We start from the raw sequence: 17,331 nt of genomic DNA, 5'->3' as shown, positions 1-17,331 counted from the left end.
TTTAAATATAATAGGTCTCACTAAACTTGAAATCCACTTATTTTATATAGATAGTGGATCCCAAAACATCTCAACAAAGTATAGTTTAAAACGTAAGGAAAATCTCAGAATTCAAGAAGTTGTCATGAACATAATCAGTCTCTAGAGCAAATACAAGACTCCATGGTATATGAAAGAAGATACGTAAAGGTTTGATTGAGAGCCATCTCAGCTTATCATGACAATGCATTTCTTTTGAATGTATCTTGAAGTTTGATAAATAATTGTAAGAGAGACCAAGACCAAAGTTTTAAACTGGTGTAACAGTCAAATTCCATGCCAATCTATGGCTAAAGAATATATCCTACTTTTCTATTGCACGTCTTCCTCAGCAATATCCATTAATTTGATGGTACATGCTTGGTCCGATAAGCTGTTTGACTCCATAATATGAAGCCAGGATTTCAGATTTACCTCAATCGTTCTCTGAATCTATAAAAATAAGTTGACTTCAAAATCTTTATACTTGATGACTAAATCTGATGTCTTCCTAGTTACCTCATCTGTTCTCATCAATTTCATGTCCAGTCGGAGACATTCTAAACTCTCCTGTAACTTTCCATAAAGGGTTGGCTCCACGTGAAATAATATACTTTCAGGGGAGTTTCTTTACATTATCTTCAGGTCTGTCATCCTGTCTCTCTTGCTATTTTTGTAACTTTCCCTTGCTGTTCTGTCTCTCAGCTGGGCTTGCAGATGGTATACTTATAGATCTTAAGAGTAGGATTCATTACTGTTTGTCCAAATGAAGTCCCTGGCAGGATGCTGCACCAGAAAAAAAATATCTCAAGCGTACATATACAGCAGGCATAGTCTCTCACTTCTGAGAGTTGAGGTGTTGCCTCTCTCACACCATTTGTGCAACTGTTTGATCTCTTTTTGCATTTGCAGCGAGAAGCATGTCACTTCCTTCTGATTATGCTGCAGATGGATAACAAACTTGGCTTTAATTTGGTAGAATACATACACAGTTACATCCAGCTCTTTCTTGCAGCTGTAATGGAACCCTTCGTTTTCTTTGAATAAACAGTTAGTCATTTATGACTACAGCCTTTTCATATTACAGTGAAGCTGAAACGTTACACGTTTAGAAGTTAACAAGATATGTTCTTTGATCAGTCTTATTTGACAAATAAATTTGATTGCTAGTGGAAGAGAGGGGAAAGAATAAGTCTGCTTTTTTAGCTTGCTCTCACTCCTAAGTTTCCAGAGCATATAGCATACTTATAGTATAAAATAATACTTGGGAGTACAATAACATCTTTCAAACTGAAGTGAGGTGCACATTACCTGAAAAATATCAGGGGGTAGCCGTGTTAGACTGTATCCACAAAAACAACAAGGAGTCCGGTGGCACCTTAAAGACTAACAGATTTATTTGAGCATAAGCTTTCGTGGGTAAAAGCCCCACTTCTTCAGATGCATGGAGTGAAAATTACAGATGCAGACATAAATATACTGACCCATGACGAGAAAGGAGTTACCTCACAAGTGGAGAGCCAGTGTTGACAGGGCCAATTCGATCAGGGTAGATGTAGATCACTCCCAACAATAGATGAGGAGGTGTCAATTCCAGGAGAGACAAAGCTGCTTCTGTAATGAACCAGCCACTCCCAGTCCCTATTCAAGCCCAAATTAATGGTGTTAAATTTGCAAATGAATTTTCGTTCTGTTGTTTCTCTTTGAAGTCTGTTTCTGAAGTTTTTTTGTTCAAGTATAGCGACTTTCAAATCTCTTATAGAATGTCCAAGAAGATTGAAGTGTTCTCCCACTGGTTTTTGTATGTTACCATTCCTGATGTCCGATTTGTGTCCATTTATTCTTTTACGTAGGGACTGTCCGGTTTGGCCAATGTACATGGCAGAGGGGCATTGCTGACACATGATAGCGTATATAACATTAGTAGACGTGCAGGTGAATGAGCTTCTGATGGTGTGGCTGATGTGGTTGGGTTCTCTCATGGTGTTGCTAGCGTAGATATGGGGACAGAGTAGGCAACAAGGTTTGCTACAGGGATTGGTTCTTGGGTTAGTGTTTCTATGGTACGGTGTGTAGTTGCTGGTGAGTATTTGCTTCAGGTTGGGGGACTGTCTGTAAGCGAGGACAGGCCTGTCTCCCAAGATCTGGGAGAGTGGGGAATCGTTTTCCAGGATAGGTTGTAGATTGTTGATAATGTGCTGGAGAGGTTTTAGCTGGGGGCTGTACGTGATGGCCAGTGGTGTTCTGTTATTTTCCTTGTGGGGCCTGTCCTGTAGTAGGTGATTTCTGGGCACCCGTCTTGTTCTGTCAATCTGTTTCCTCACTTCCCCAGGTGGGTACTGTAGTTTTAAGAATGCTTGATAAAGATCTTGGCCCTGTCAACACTGGTTCTCCACTTGTGAGGTAACTCCCTTCTCTTCATGTGTCAGTATATTTGTCTGCATCTGTAATTTTCACTCCATGTATCTGAAAAAGTGGGATTTTTACCCACGAAAGCTTATGCTCAAATAAATCTGTTAGTCTTTAAGGTGCCACCGGACTCCTTGTTATTACCTGAAAAGGTTCTCTTATGAAACAAGAATAATTTAGGAAAGCAGTCTTAAAGAGAAATTGTGAAGATTCATATGAAACATTTTTCTTATCCTAACTTCATGTTACTCATTTCCCCCCCTTTTTATTTGCAATATCCGGAAGCAGACAGAGTACAATTTCCTATCAATGTCTTGCTCTCCATTAATAATTCATACTAGATCTATGGAAACATGTACTAAAGGAGATGAATCTGAAAGAGCATGAAGTTTGTTGTGGAGAGAACATGTCCAGACATCTTGTGGCATGCAGTTTCTTCTTCACTGGTTTCACTTTTTCTGGTCATTTTTTCATTGTGCTCCCCCATAGAGGACTGATAATAGTCATCCTCTAATCTTTTTCTGGCTTTATTTATTTTTCCCATTGAAATAATATTTTTTGCTAAAATGGCTTTCTTTCTTTCTTTCTTTAATATATTTGTTGGTTTATCCCTTTCTTTCTAAATGTTAACCCCCAGATTACTCTGCCTTTGTCTAGGTAGGCACTAGATTCAGCTACTGCAGCCTTCACATACTGCTGTCACACTTTGTGTTCTGCCAGTGTTGCCAGCTTTGGGGCCCATTTTGTCCACTTCTCTCACACAGCTGTCTCCATACTTTCTTGCTGCTCTTCTACACACATTTTTACTCCTGGTAGAATTCTGCGCCACTGTAGAATGCAGAATGTTGCAGAATTCCCTGTTTTTCCTGCAGAATTTCTGGCCACCACTAGGGGCTGCAGGACTCTGCAGAATGCAGCTTGCAGAGAGTGGAGCACCCAGCATGGCGGGGCTGAGGGCTGTATGCTCTTTGGTCTTCATTCTCCGGGGATGGGAGAGGGCTTGGGAGACCCAACCAGCACTGGCAAAGGGTGAGGAAGGGCAAGGCTGCACCACACCATGTCCCCTGGAGAGATCCTAAAGGCTCTGGGAGTGCTGGTGCCTGGGCTGGGGGCTGCCCCATGGCTGGGCTCTGTGGGGAGGGGAGGCTGGTGTCTGGGGACTGTCCCACAGCTGGGCTCTGTGGGGAAGGGGAAAGGGGTTGGTTTCTGCGCCGGAGAGTGCCCTGTGGCTCAGCTCTGGGGGAAGGGGGTGTGGGTGACTGGGCCAGGGGGTGCCCTGCACCTGGGGTCTCGGGGGATGGGAATGCAGGTGTCTGCGCTCTGGGGACCCCACACTGCCCTCTGCAGTACCCCACAACTGGAACTGAGTTGTTGTAGGGGTTTCTTTAACTCTCTACTCCTGGGGGAATCTTTTTTGCTGTTGTCTGTATTGTTGACATACTTGTTGACAGGTATTTTGAAATAAATTACCAAAATAATTGAAACTGGAGTGATTATATTGTGGTGTTTTGACAAAATATGTAGAATTTTGCACAATTTAAATTTTTTTGGCGTAGAATTCCCCCAGGAGTAACAAATAGAATGAACTTCACAAGCCGGTCCATAAGGCTGTTACCATTTTTCCTCCAAAATCCCTCCTGAAGACTCAGTCCTTGTATGATGCCTACAAGAAATAAAATAAGTCCCATATCTTAGTTATATGTTTAAAAATATCTTTGTTATTCCTTCATGCTATACACTAGCCTTCACTGAGTAAGCACATAATCTTATTGATGTTACCCCTGTTCTTCTTTCTATGCCTTGTAACTCCCCTTGTTGCATTGTGTCTGAAATTAGTAAGCGCCTCCAGGCAGGGATCATGCAATCTTTATCTGTGTTGTGAGGCACCTAGCACACACTTGCATGCTATAATTAAATAAGGCTGAGATATATGCTGCAACTGCTACATTCTGAGATTACCTTTAATACAGTAACTCCTCGCTTAACGTTGTAGTTATGTTCCTGAAAAATGCTACTTTAAGCGAAACGATGTTAAGCAAATCCAGTTTCCCCATAAGAATGAATGTAAATGGGGGGGTTAGGTTCCAAGGAAATTTTTTTTACCAGACAAAAGACACACACACACAGTATAAGTTTTAAGCAAACCATTTAATACTGTACACAGCAATGATCGTGAAGCTTGGTTGAGGTGATGGAATCAGAGGGTGGGATATTTCCCAGGGAATGCTTTACTGCTAAATGATGAACTAGCACTCGGCTGAGCCTTCAAGGGTTAACACGTTGTTAATTAGCCTCACACTCTACAAGGCAGCAGGAATGGAGGGAGGGGAGACAGCATGGCAGAGAGAGACAGAGATACACACAATGTGTGAGAGACACGCATTGCCCCTTTAAGTATGCTGACACCACTCTAAGTACACTGCCTTTTTAAGTACATCAGCAAGTTGAGACAGCAGCTGCTGCCAGCAAGCTCCCTCCCTCCTGAGCCCTGTCGTGTTTCTTCCGCCCCAGCTCTGTGGAGATGAGGTACAGGAGTGGAGTGGGGACAGCCTGACATCAGCACCCCTCTTCCCCCAACCCCTTGCACAGCAGACAGGAGGCTCCCAGGAGCAGCTCCAAGGCAGAGGGCAGGAGCAGCACGCAGCAGTGCGGGGGTGGGACAGCTGAACTGCCCGGCAATTGATAGCCTGCTGGGAAGCTGCCGCACAGAGAACTTAGGAGAGTGGGGAACTGATGGGGAGGCTGCCGGTCCACCCTGGTTCCAAGCTCCCATCAGCTAGTTCTAACGGGCAGCTCTTTCTGCAAGCAGTGGACAAAGCAGGCGGCTGCCAAACGTTATAAGGGAGCATTGCGCAACTTTAAATGAGCATGTTCTCTAATAGATCAGCCATGAAACAATGTTAACCAGGATGACTTTAAGTGAGGAGGTACTGTATTAATGTGTTTCAATCAAAAGTATGTACAGACATACAAAAATATGAATCTGTGCTGAAGTTTTGTAATATGTTTTGTACCATGTCAGAAAAACTACAGTGGTTAATAGTTGAACAGTATTTGTTTTTTGTTTTTTTCAAAGCCTTTTTTTGTTTCACACTTAAAATGTGCTAACTGCAAAATAGATGCTTGGATTTCTAAATGGGCAGGTATGGTTGTACAGAAGTTGTAAAACATTTGGGCTGAAACTTTGACAATCAGTGTGTCTGCATGGAAATATTTCTGTGCTACTTCACTAGAAATAATTTAGCTCTTTCCCATACTGGAAAAAATGGTTGCTAACACTAAAAGACTAGCCAGAGGAGTGTAATATTTACTTTAAAAAATGAATTTTGAATTCTTCTAATTCAGGAAGACAAAAGCCTCTGGGAGATAATTAGTGTCCAAGTGTGTTCATATATACAGTAAGCACACGTTTGCACTTGGATGATGCACTGTATCTAAATATAAATGTAAATTTATAACATTTTTGTACTTGTAAAATATTGTCTATTTTTGACATACTGTAAACAACTATCTGGTACTATAATAGTGCACTACCATGCTAAAACAAATTTACATCCCTGCGAAGGCTTAATTTATGTGCTAAATATTGGCCCTTTTATACTGTGTGATGAGTTGCTTGCTGTTATGGTATTTTATACTGGTGAGAGAAACTGTAGTGTCCAGTTCTAAACATAAAGGGGTCGAGTTAAGGGTAACAATTGCAGTCATGACCTATGAATTTTCTTACCATTTGTGTGTGGAGGTGTTCACTTGTGATAGTCAGACACAAACAGGATATCATTTCCTCCCCATTCATATTTTACTTAAACAATTTGCAGAGCGGACAGATTCAGGGAGGGTTGGCTATTGGTATGTTCATGTGATTCACAAGAAAGAGAACTCCTTTTGCTAAAGGGATTATGTCATGGATATATGGGGTGGAGGGTATTGTAACATAACACACTTATGTGGAATATTTCCAAATTCCTTCCCTCCCCCTAAATAAGGCTCTGTGGAAATGTTATCATTCCAAATTTATTGAATTAATTCTGTCTGTCAACTAAATTTCTTAGTTGGAAACCCTGTGAACCAAATGTTTATATGAAAGGAAGAGACTTTAGGTGACAGTGTGAGTGAACTACAGCATCTTAAATGCTCTGCAGAATATTCATGTTGAATAATAGCTTGCAGCAGTGCACCTTGGGAAGAATGGCGTAAGCCTGGTATGAGAGCTCACATAAAAATCAAAGTGAAAATATAGGGTATATTCTGTTACAAATTAAACAAAGTCTGTACTAGTTAAAAATGAAAACCTTCTTTTTAAACATGATTTGCTTGTAGTAGAGTACAAATTGGGGAGAGTGAGGGCTTATCACATGCAATTGCTGCATGTGGTGTCATCTGATGTCCTCCTATTAAGTACAGAGGTATAAACTAATTAACTATAGCACTGCTACAGTGAAGTCTCTGTCAGCACCTTCATTACCCACTCCTATTCCCAGGCGTCTGTAACTCTGACATTTGTAACTCTGGCTGAAATTTCACACACACATTAATGGTATCCCACCCCACATATGTATAAATCATATGTTTGCTTATAAATCACAGGAATGCAAATAAAAGTATTTGGTACAATTTAAATGAGAAGCAAGTGTCTGGTTTCTATTTTAAATAGCCTAGAGTCCAACAGTCAAAATTTTTTCTTCATAGAAGCTGATTTTTGTAAAACTAATTACTAACGTGATTTATACTAACATTTAACATGGTCTCTATATACCACTCATATACAGGCTAATATATGCATACTAAACTTTAGCAGATATGTATTGCTCTTCATTAAAATACCATGGACTTCGCCATACTTTTTCAGTTTCTGTGCTCCTTATAGCACCTCCATATTGAATGGCATGGGTAAGGAAGCTGGGGTAAAAAGGGAGTTACAGGAAAGACCAGTCTTTTTTTTTTTTTTTTTTTTTTTAAGAGCCATCCCTGTGTACCAAACCCTCTTTGTACTCTGTTTCCTGCTTCACGTTCTATTTTGCTACTGATGTGTTCTGCACACGGTGGACCAAGCAGACTCAGTCCAGCCTATAGCTGCAAGTATTTTTGAATCTGAGTTTTTGTAGGTTTTTGCGTAATTTGGATGTCTTATATAGCATTCTACTGCCAAACCACTTGGTACTGTCATCTTGATTATCATTCTGTGAAAATGGCACTTTTAGGAGGTGTGGGCATATTTTTGGACAATGTTCTTTGGCTGATGTGACATTGCTTCAAAAAGTGTTGTCTTTTAGGTGCCTTACTTTAATGGCAGACACTTGACTTACTTGGGGAAGACAGCTATAGACAGCCAATCAGAACAATGGCCATAGTTTCCCTATTAGTATCTTTGAAATGAGATAAGATTTAAATATATATGAAGCCTCAGAAATTGCCATGATTTGACTCCTAACCAGAGAGAATGCAGTCTCAAGTCATGGGTGTGGTGAAATGGGAAATTAGGGCTGATCTGAACGGTAGGCTGGAGGGGCTTACCTTCTCTTCTCTTCTGGGTTATAGCCACTTCTGTAGTACCAGTCTCCCTCTGTATAGCAGCTGCAGATATTTTGGACAAGCAGCACACTCTTATGTGGCCAGGATGGTATGCAGTTTAATCTGAAACTGTAGTTCTGGATTTACACTTCTTAGAGCTATGAAGGAGAAGCAGTGTACACTGTGCCTTATCCTGGGGATTGAGCACATCCCCTCCACAATGGTTGCAACCGTCTCTAGTCAGAAGAATCTGTTCCAGAGACTTTTACACACACAAGCAGTTCCACTGAAATTAGCTATACTGTTTGGTGAGTAAAGATTACAGAATTGGCCTTCAAGTTAATAAGTACATGCTTTAAATATGTTGCCAATGAGCCATGTGTCTGACTTCAATTTGTATATCTTATTTAAGAGTCTGATCCTGAAATGTGTTGGGTGCCTCCTAACACATGTTGAACAACTCCCAGTAAACTAAATAGAAGGGTAAGCACCACCAAAGTTTGGACCCTAACCGAGTAACAACACTTCCAAAGAAGTAGCTCTGATTTTTAGATAGAGTAAATTCTCTTGAAACTCAGCACACCTTAAAAAAAAAAAAAAAATCAAATCCATTACAAAACGACTTTTCTACAAGAGAGGAAGTGAAAGGAAGAATAGAACACAATATAAGCTACAAATAAATTTCTAAGAAGCTGTAATGCTTTTCAAGCAGAAACTTTGAATTATATAACATGACAAATTGTGTTTTCTCTCCCATAAATACTTAGCACAACTTTTTGAGATTTTTTGGCCACTGCAATGACCTTGACCGTGAGATGCGGAAATGCTTAAAGAAGGAGGTAAGGTACTAACTTAAAGTGTAACTGAAATAGTTAAAGTTTTCAAAGGTTATATTAAAGTGGATAGCAACAGTGCAGTTGTGTCCTTTTTATCTAGTATACAATTTGTTGTGACAAAGGTCTGTGCATGGAAAATAGTATGTGCAAAGTGAGAGACCAGGCTGTGACCCATCTGTGCAAGGATACCGAATCAAAGTCCTCTGCCAGGAGTCTTATTTCTGTAATCAGTAGTAGGCTCCAATCCTGAAAATGGATCCCTGTGGACACACCTCTGAGCTCGCGCAGAATGCTGCTGAAGCCAACAGAGTGCCATAAGGGCATAGATGTCCACCTTTGTGGATCCAGTTGCAGGATAGTGGCCTAACTTGGATACTTTTTCAGTTAAATGTAGACTCTGATATTATATAAAGCACTGGTTAAAATCACCAGTAAGTAAAGTTTAGAATATTATTCATTCTTCCATAAAATTGAATCAGCAATTATCTGTTTGCTATCTTGCTACCCTTACTTTGGGTTAGCAGCACTGTTAAATAGCCTAGAAGTACATTATGTACTTTTTGGTTCACAAATAATTATAGTATTTTTTTCCATTCCGTATATCACCCGGAAAGGTCTCTTTCGTTAACACTCCTGTTTGGCAGTTGCACTGTTGCTTGCTTGCTTTGTAAGTGTTTTTAAGCTTGACAGTACGTTAGTCGCTCTTCAGCAGAAATGTTAATGCAGCTCTTGTGCACATGAAAACAGAAGTCATTGTGACGACATGTTCAAAAGAAATAGTGCCTCTTCCACTCCCATGTTGTTTGTTTGTTTTTTTTTTAAACCAAAGGCAGGAGCCTTTTCTAGAGATCCAAAAGTAGGTAGATATGTAATACCCTTCCTGCCCCCCACACGTCTCTAACAGAATAAAATGCTTCCAAACAGAAACTGATTAACAATTCACAGATTGTTCCTGCTTAAAAAAAAATAAAAATAAAGCCAATTTCCTTGGGATTTGCTTTTCATAGGATTCCTATTTGTGCATTATACAACATGAAACAGTAACAACCAAGTTCTGTCTGTCAAGCACGACTTAACATGAGTTATTAGCTTCAGGGAACTATTCAGTGAGTCGCAGAATTGGGCCTTAAGTGATTCCTATAGGTATAACATTCCTGCTCAGGACGCTGCTCATTACAATACTGTACTGCAGATAAAAGAAAAATGAAAAAGTTTAGTTAATAATCACAGTGGAGCACCAACTCTCCGGTAGTCAGGGTTGAGAAGCCCTTTCTGTTTAAAGGATGAGTCTGAGTGCTCCAAAACCTGCATGGTTACTCAGCTAGTTTTGAAACTTGGCATACCTCATGGAGATGCAGGGTAGGCTTGTGATCCAAATTTGGGGTCATTTTTTTGTTTAGATTAATTTAGTCTTTGTCTGGTTCCCTTGCATCTGTTTATAACATTCATTATTGAAAGCTACTTGACTTACTTTCTATTAACATTTGTTGTTATAAGTTATTGTAACATTTATGAACTTTCATATACTCTTTACACTTGAGTTTACAATTAGGGTAAATTTGTAGGCCCAGTTATCACAACAGGATCCACTCTGATCTTTACACTTGTAACGTTATGCCTGGATGAGAGAACTGGTATATTCAGAATTTGTGTGTGTCAAATGATAGAATGCAGAATTGTGCAAACGCAGAGTTGTATGTGCTAAGTTAGTGGCCATGTTCTGAAAATGTGGCTTTGAAAAGCCAAATGCTGAACAGCCAGAATAGCTTGCCCTACATTATCAATCTGTGAGAATGCCACTTCATCTGCTTGAACTCTAATGGCATGCTTTAGAAAACCTTCTCAAACTATAATACAAACTCAGTGAAATAAAACTGAAAAATAAGAATAGATATTGTCATGGGCCTAGAGTGGATCACAGCTAAGAATGCCAAACTCAGGACAAGCTGTCAGAAAACAGGACAGACACACCCAAACTGGTGGTATATTCTACAGTTAGATTTTACCAAGCCAGTAACAAAAGTGTACCCCTGGATCACTATATTAGTTTTACCACCGAGTCACATACAGCCTCCTTAGCATTCCAGCCCCTTATCGTCATCCAGACAACCTGGACTGTATGATGTAAGGTTATTAAACCCAAAAAACACCACACATTAGGTTCTTCTAGTCCCAAAAGACCAGTCACTCACCCCAAGTCGCTGGATACTTTAGGATCTCACCAGAAACAGCTGTTAGCCACTCCTTAGCAAACTAACCAAAGATTTCTTTTCTTAATCAGTTGAGTTATTAAAGAGATTAAAGCATAGATATAGAGTTGTTTAGAATCCTTTTCATAAGTCCTTAGGGCTTCCCAAAAATCAATTCCAGGAATCTCTGTCCATATGCTTAGAACTCTCCCTGCCAGAGTTCAAGCAGTCCAGAAATGAATCAGAGATAGCAGGATTGTTCCAATGGTCCAGTATTTGTAGTTGAAAGTAGCTCAGTGAGTTACTGCCACAGCATGGGTTTTTCTCTGACGAAGAATAGGTAATGCAGACAGTTTGTGAGTCTCCATTGTTAAACCAACAACCTCTGGTTTGAAGTTAACTACCTACTTCTCATGCATACACAAATAGTTCAGTTATACCGATTTACATTAGGCAATTGCTGGCCATTCATTAAAACATGGACAGATAAGTGAGGACAATACAAGAAATAGTCAATAGTTCCATGCAGTGTATATTCATCTTTGATCTTAAGGCTAATTGAATATAGGATATAGACAGATGTAAACATTCAAACAATATTTTCCTTGATTTTTTTTATCAACATCGGTGAATGGGCTGATGTCTCCCAGCCAATTTAACATCCCTTTGATACTCACATACAATTGAATTGGCCGGATTAAAGGTATGTCAAGAGGCATTGCAATGTAAAGGTTACACACAGGTCAACTGAGGTCTATAATTTACCAATCTTCCAGTACAATTCTAATTTTTTCTTCCATTGAAAGAAAAAAGGCTGTGAAGTATCTGCTCCCTTAAATTATGGCTACAGTGATATAATAGTGTAACTGTAGCACCCTGAAAGGGTCAAAGGCTTGCTGGTGTAATCAGTTAGCAATTTCAAAATATCTTATTTGAAACGACTATTGTGAATATACATGGGGGGAAAAAAACAAAAAAAAAGCCCATTTGTGAATGAGTATGTACTTTAGAACCAGCAGAATCTAAGTACTATACCAGAGAATAGTATTTTTTTTCTTGTGTCTTATCAACATGAATCATAAGCATATAGTAACAGGAACAATGTACAGAACAAAGCTTCTCTTCTCAAGCAAAAATACAAATAACATAAAATGATGGGAAGCTCAATATAAACCATATGCTATAAAGATGTATGTACTTGAGGTGAGGGAATAGTATTTGCCATAGTTTTCTTTAGTATTGGAGAGGGGTTGGAGTTTTGTTGATTTCAAATGAGGTCTGGGTCCATGATTTCCTCGGTGGTAGCCAGGTGTAAAAAGCAATGTTCTGTCATAAAGTAGGCCCATTTTTCTATTTTCAAAATCTTTCAAATTTACTCAAACATTGTTGGCTTTTTAAAATGTAACTCTTCTGGTACTAGTCTTAGTTCATTTAGGAAGCTGTGTTAGTCCCTTGACGTTTGTGAATGGAATATACATCTTACACAAGGAGAAATCATGTATGAAGTGATTTGAAACTGTTCAAATATCACTTGCATGTAATATTATCTAAGTCAGTGTGATGTTTTGTGTTGTTATAAATGCACTTCACTTTAATCAAAATCTTATATTGGGGCAAACCAAAATGCTTTTGTTATTAAGACCTATTGCTGCAGTACTAGTTGTGGAGGCAAATTCTGGGAGGATCCTTCTTCCTAAGGACTGCATCCAAAGAAAATTATATATTTTTTTTTATTGGCCCTTGACACCCAGTGTGTGTTTATATTGGAAAAGAAATTTGTTTAAATATCACACTTGTGCTTTCCTTTAGGTGAAGAGTAGCTGTTGCCTCTGATATGAAATCCATAGCAAATATGTCATCAATGCCTTTTTTTTAAAGATATCTGATTTAATATTGAGAGGAGAACTAATGTCTCATGCCACGCAGGAGCTGTGAGGTGTACAGAGTTCCTTAGATAGGGCCTTTAGACGAGAGCTTTGCACATAGTTTATTTTCACAAACAAAAATATTCAGTAACTGCAGACTTGAATAACTTGTATAGTGGCTTTTAGCTGCACTGATTTTCACTGTTGTCTGAGGGCTTGTCTACATTTAAAACACTACAGCGGCACAGCTGTGGTGTTGTAGCACATCAATGCAGACGCTTCCTATGCCAACGGGAAGGATTCTCCCGTCGGCGTAGGACATCCACCTCCCCAAGAGCAGTAGCTAGGTCAATTGGAAGAATTCCTCTATTGACCTAGTGCTGTCTACACAGGGACTTAGGTCAGCTTAACTACACAGCTCGGGAAGGTGCGGATTATTCACAGCCCTGACCAATGTTGCTAGAATGACCTAATTGTCTAGTGTAGACCAGGGCTGAGTTTAAGAAATATAAAAAACATTTTACTATAAGCACTTTCTAATTAGGTATTGGTAGTCAGGAACCCCCTGTGGATATGCTTTTAAAATGTATAACACAAAACTGGCAATACTTAGACTTACAGCTGTATGGAAACTCCTGTAGCAGTAAACAATTTGTTACTCTTTGAAAGTTAGAAAAGCTTTGCAGATACAGGCAATTGCTTAACAGAGACTGCATTTTTCAAAATTTAACATGAAAATAAAAATAGTTTGGGCCCAATTGTAGAAAACAGTGATGGAAAAGACCTAAGTCAAGTTGTCCAGACTCCTATTAATGCTGAAGATTGTCCCCAAAAGTATATTTGTCAGTACATTGTCTAATCTAGTATGAAATCCCTCAAGTGAAAGGGTTTTCATCACTTCTTTGGCAGACTATTGCACAGTTGAGTCTTTCTCTATTGAGACCTTTGAGGACCTGTTAAGAAAGTGTGGGCTGAATAAGGGAAAGTTTCCTTTGTTCACTTTCTTTCTACTATGCTCCTTTAGTCATCCTAATCAATTTCCCCCTTTTTGGTGTTCATACTTTTCAGATATTCAGAGAACTATCACTTTTACGTGGTTTTTTGTAATTGTGCTAAATGATGCTGTTTTGATTTATGAAGAAATTATATCTAATGCCTTGCCACTCCTGTCCCAACCCCCCAATCTTTCGATGATGATGATCTTTCCTGAAATGTATCAAATCTTTGTGCGCTGGGGTACCCAGAAATGTACACAGTGTTCTAGGTGTGGTCTTACTTGTGCCATATCATCAGACATGTCTGGGATTTATTTAAATGTGAATGAATGTTCTGGAATAAAATGAAATTTGAATTACGTGTAGGCTACAAGTTCCTACCTGAGTTTACTGAGCTCTTGCCAGTTCTGATGTTAGTTACCAAGACTATCTGTTGTGGTCATCCAAGACACTGAAGATGACCAAATCTCTTGTGCATTTGTTCCAGACTTCATGAACTTCATGGGGTTATTTCAATTTGATTTTTTGGAATGGGACATTGTCAGGCATCTGGTCATGATCATTGGATCCTTTAAGCTGAAAACAAGGCTTTAGATGTCATTGCGGGGAGGTTCTGTTAATATAGCGTGTTCTAGCGGGCTGGCTCCTGTTAATGTCCAAAATGCTGTGAGGGAATGTGTTGCTCAGCCATTGGGCTGCTAAAGGAACATTATAACTAGGCTAGGTGGAATTAGATTGTTTTTAGTGATTTTTGGAAGATCATAACAATGTTTATTTTTAAGCATTTTTTTTATTCGACTTAAATTTTCACAGTTGCAGGAAATTGAGGTAGGGGTCAGACAGTAATTATTTAATGACAATGTAGTTTGAGATTCAAAAAGTTAAAGCTTTATAACAAAACACAAATTGTCATCATCACATGTCCAGATATAAAAAGTAAATATTTTAAAATCAGACTAAGTGCTCCAACAGTATTTTTGTTACTTTGCCTATCTCTAAATTTCAGTTATCAGTGAAAATAATTTTTTTCATCAACCTGTTTGTGTGGTGAAATGGATGTTTCCCGACAGTTACCAATAAAAATCTAATCTTTCCAAGCCTAATTTATAACCATCATCTGTCTGACAAAATATACCAGTAGGAGCATAAAGCTCTCTTATCTTTTTGGTTTAGAAATGCAGATATGTGTGGATCACAGATACTTAAGTTACAAAGAGGACAACTTCATGTAGATGCAGAAAGTAGAGGAGCCATCCTGGACATCTTAGCATTAGAGAGGAATTTTCTAGAGCAGTGCCATGGCATGGTGCTTACATTCTATACAGGTGCACCTCTTTAAGTATCTTCATGATCCAAAGATAGCTATATTTCTCATCCATGAGTTGGCTTGGTAGATAAGTTTTCCCCATAAGCATGTATGCTGTACTCTTACTAGAATTGTTATTCAGTTTTTGTACTCATTTCAGACAGAGAAAAATGCTCTTTTTTTATGAAACAGACCCTTTGTTAATTTTAAAGTAAATGAGTCAATAAAAACATGAAATAATGAAAATAATTTTGTCAATGCAAACGTAATTTGTAGGGCTGTCGATTAGTCACAGTTAACTCACACAATTAACTAAAAAAAATTAATCGCGATTAAAAATAATCACAGTTAATCACAGTTTTAATAGCACTCTTAAACAATAGAATACCAATTGAAATTTATTAAATATTTTGGATGTTTTTGTACATTTTCATTTATATTGTATTCTGTGTTGTAATTGAAATAAGTGTATTTTTTATTACAAATATTTGCACTGTAAACTGATAAAAGCAATAGGATTTTATAGCAGCACATGGTGTTCATTTTAAGAACACTCCCTGCAGATTTGACAAAACACAAAGAAGGTACCAATGTGAGATTTCTAAAGATAGCTACAGAACTCGACTCAAGGTTTAAGAATCTGAAGTGCCTTCCAAAATCTGAGAGGGATGAGGTGTGGAGCATGCTTTCAGAAGTTTTAGAAGAGCAACACTCCGATGTGGAAACTACAGATCCCAAACCACCGAAAAAGAAAATCAACCTTCTGCTGGTGGCATCTGACTCAGATAATTAAATGAACATGCGTCGGTCTGCACTGCTTTGGATTGTTATCGAGCAGAACCCGTCATCAGCATGGACGCATGTCTCCTGGAATGGTGGTTGAAGCATGAAGGGACATACGAATCTTTACCGCATCTGGCATGTAAATATCTTGTGACGCTGGCTGTAACCGTGCCATGCGAATGCCTGTTCTCACTTTCAGGTGACATTGTAAACAAGAAGCGGGCAGCATTATCTGCTGCAACTTGTTTGAGCGATTGGCTGAACAAGAAGTTGGACTGAGTGGACTTGCAGGATCTAAAATTTTACATTGTTTTATTTTTGAATGCGGTTTTTAGTACATAATTCTACATTTGTTCAACTTTCAACTTTTGCACTACAGTAGTTGTATTCGGTGAATTGAAAAATACTATTTTTTTTACAGTGCAAATACTTGTAATCAAGAATAAATACAAAGTGAGCACTGTACACTTTGTATTCTGTGTTGTAATTGAAATCAATATATTTGAAAATGTAGAAAACATCCAAAAATATTTAAATAAATGGTATTCTATTGTTGTTTAACTGTGCGATTAATCGCTCAATTAATTTTTTTAATAGCTTGACAGCCCTAATAATTTGTCAAGCAAAAACATTTGTTTTCTTGCAAGTGATAAACTTGCACTTCATTTTAAATTCAGTGACATAATTTATTTATTATTAATTTATTTCCTTGTTTTCCAGTACCAAGAAAACCGAGCCAAGAGCAGGGCACATGCTGAAGAGATGCGGCAGAGGCTCACTAATGCTTCAAAACACTCTGAGAGCTGACCTATGTTGCAGCTGGATAGCTATACATCATATGGACATTTGGCTGAAAGCTGAAGGAACATATCTTGTTTTGGCTTCTATGCACTTGGATATAAAAAGCTATTTACTCAACTGCTAATGTTTGTAATAAAAATTGCTGAAGTTTACACTTATTGCTGACAAGATACTTTAATTGTTTGGCGAGAGATTTAGTGGAATATAACTGATATTTCTAGGGTTGCCATAGTGCAAACAATACTTACAGTTTGAGAGGAAAACAGAGTTAAATAAAAATAATAAGCATGTTCTGTTGTTGGGCTCCTAATACAAGACAAGTTATAAGCTGGGACCTTTAAGTAAAATAAACTGGACAAAAAATCTTAACCTGAGGTTTCATCATCTTTTTAATGTTGTTCATGTACAGTGTATGTCTCAAGTGTTTTTTCTCTACCTTTTAAAAAACAAGTCAGCTTGAGAAAGTTTTTTCTCCTGACTATCTTCTTGTAGTTAAATTTATTTGTTTTATTCTTTAATCAAAACTAATCCAGTACTGTGAACTGTGTCTGGGTAACTCCATTTTGGGTAGCAAACTGTTGTATATTGGTCCCCTGAGAGGGACAATGGACCTAATGT

The 17,331-nt window shown here is 38.5% G+C and overlaps 1 protein-coding gene across 2 annotated transcripts in view; it reads left to right on the top strand.

The window, feature by feature from the left end:
- The window catches only part of CMC2 (C-X9-C motif containing 2), a 47,106-nt gene extending 30,241 nt beyond the window's left edge, over window positions 1-16,865 (top strand). For both annotated transcript variants that reach the window (XM_074968817.1, XM_074968818.1), the window contains exons 3-4: window positions 8,706-8,777; window positions 16,633-16,865. In XM_074968817.1, coding sequence (XP_074824918.1) covers window positions 8,706-8,777; window positions 16,633-16,719 — 159 coding nt within the window. In that variant the 3' untranslated portion in view covers window positions 16,720-16,865. The remainder of the gene's footprint in view (window positions 1-8,705; window positions 8,778-16,632) is intronic.
- The last annotated feature ends 466 nt before the right edge of the window (window positions 16,866-17,331 follow it).

Source organism: Natator depressus, chromosome 12 (assembly GCF_965152275.1).
Source record: "Natator depressus isolate rNatDep1 chromosome 12, rNatDep2.hap1, whole genome shotgun sequence".
NCBI classification, from domain to species: Eukaryota; Metazoa; Chordata; order Testudines; family Cheloniidae; genus Natator; species Natator depressus.
This window is presented reverse-complemented; position numbering and strand designations above follow the sequence as displayed.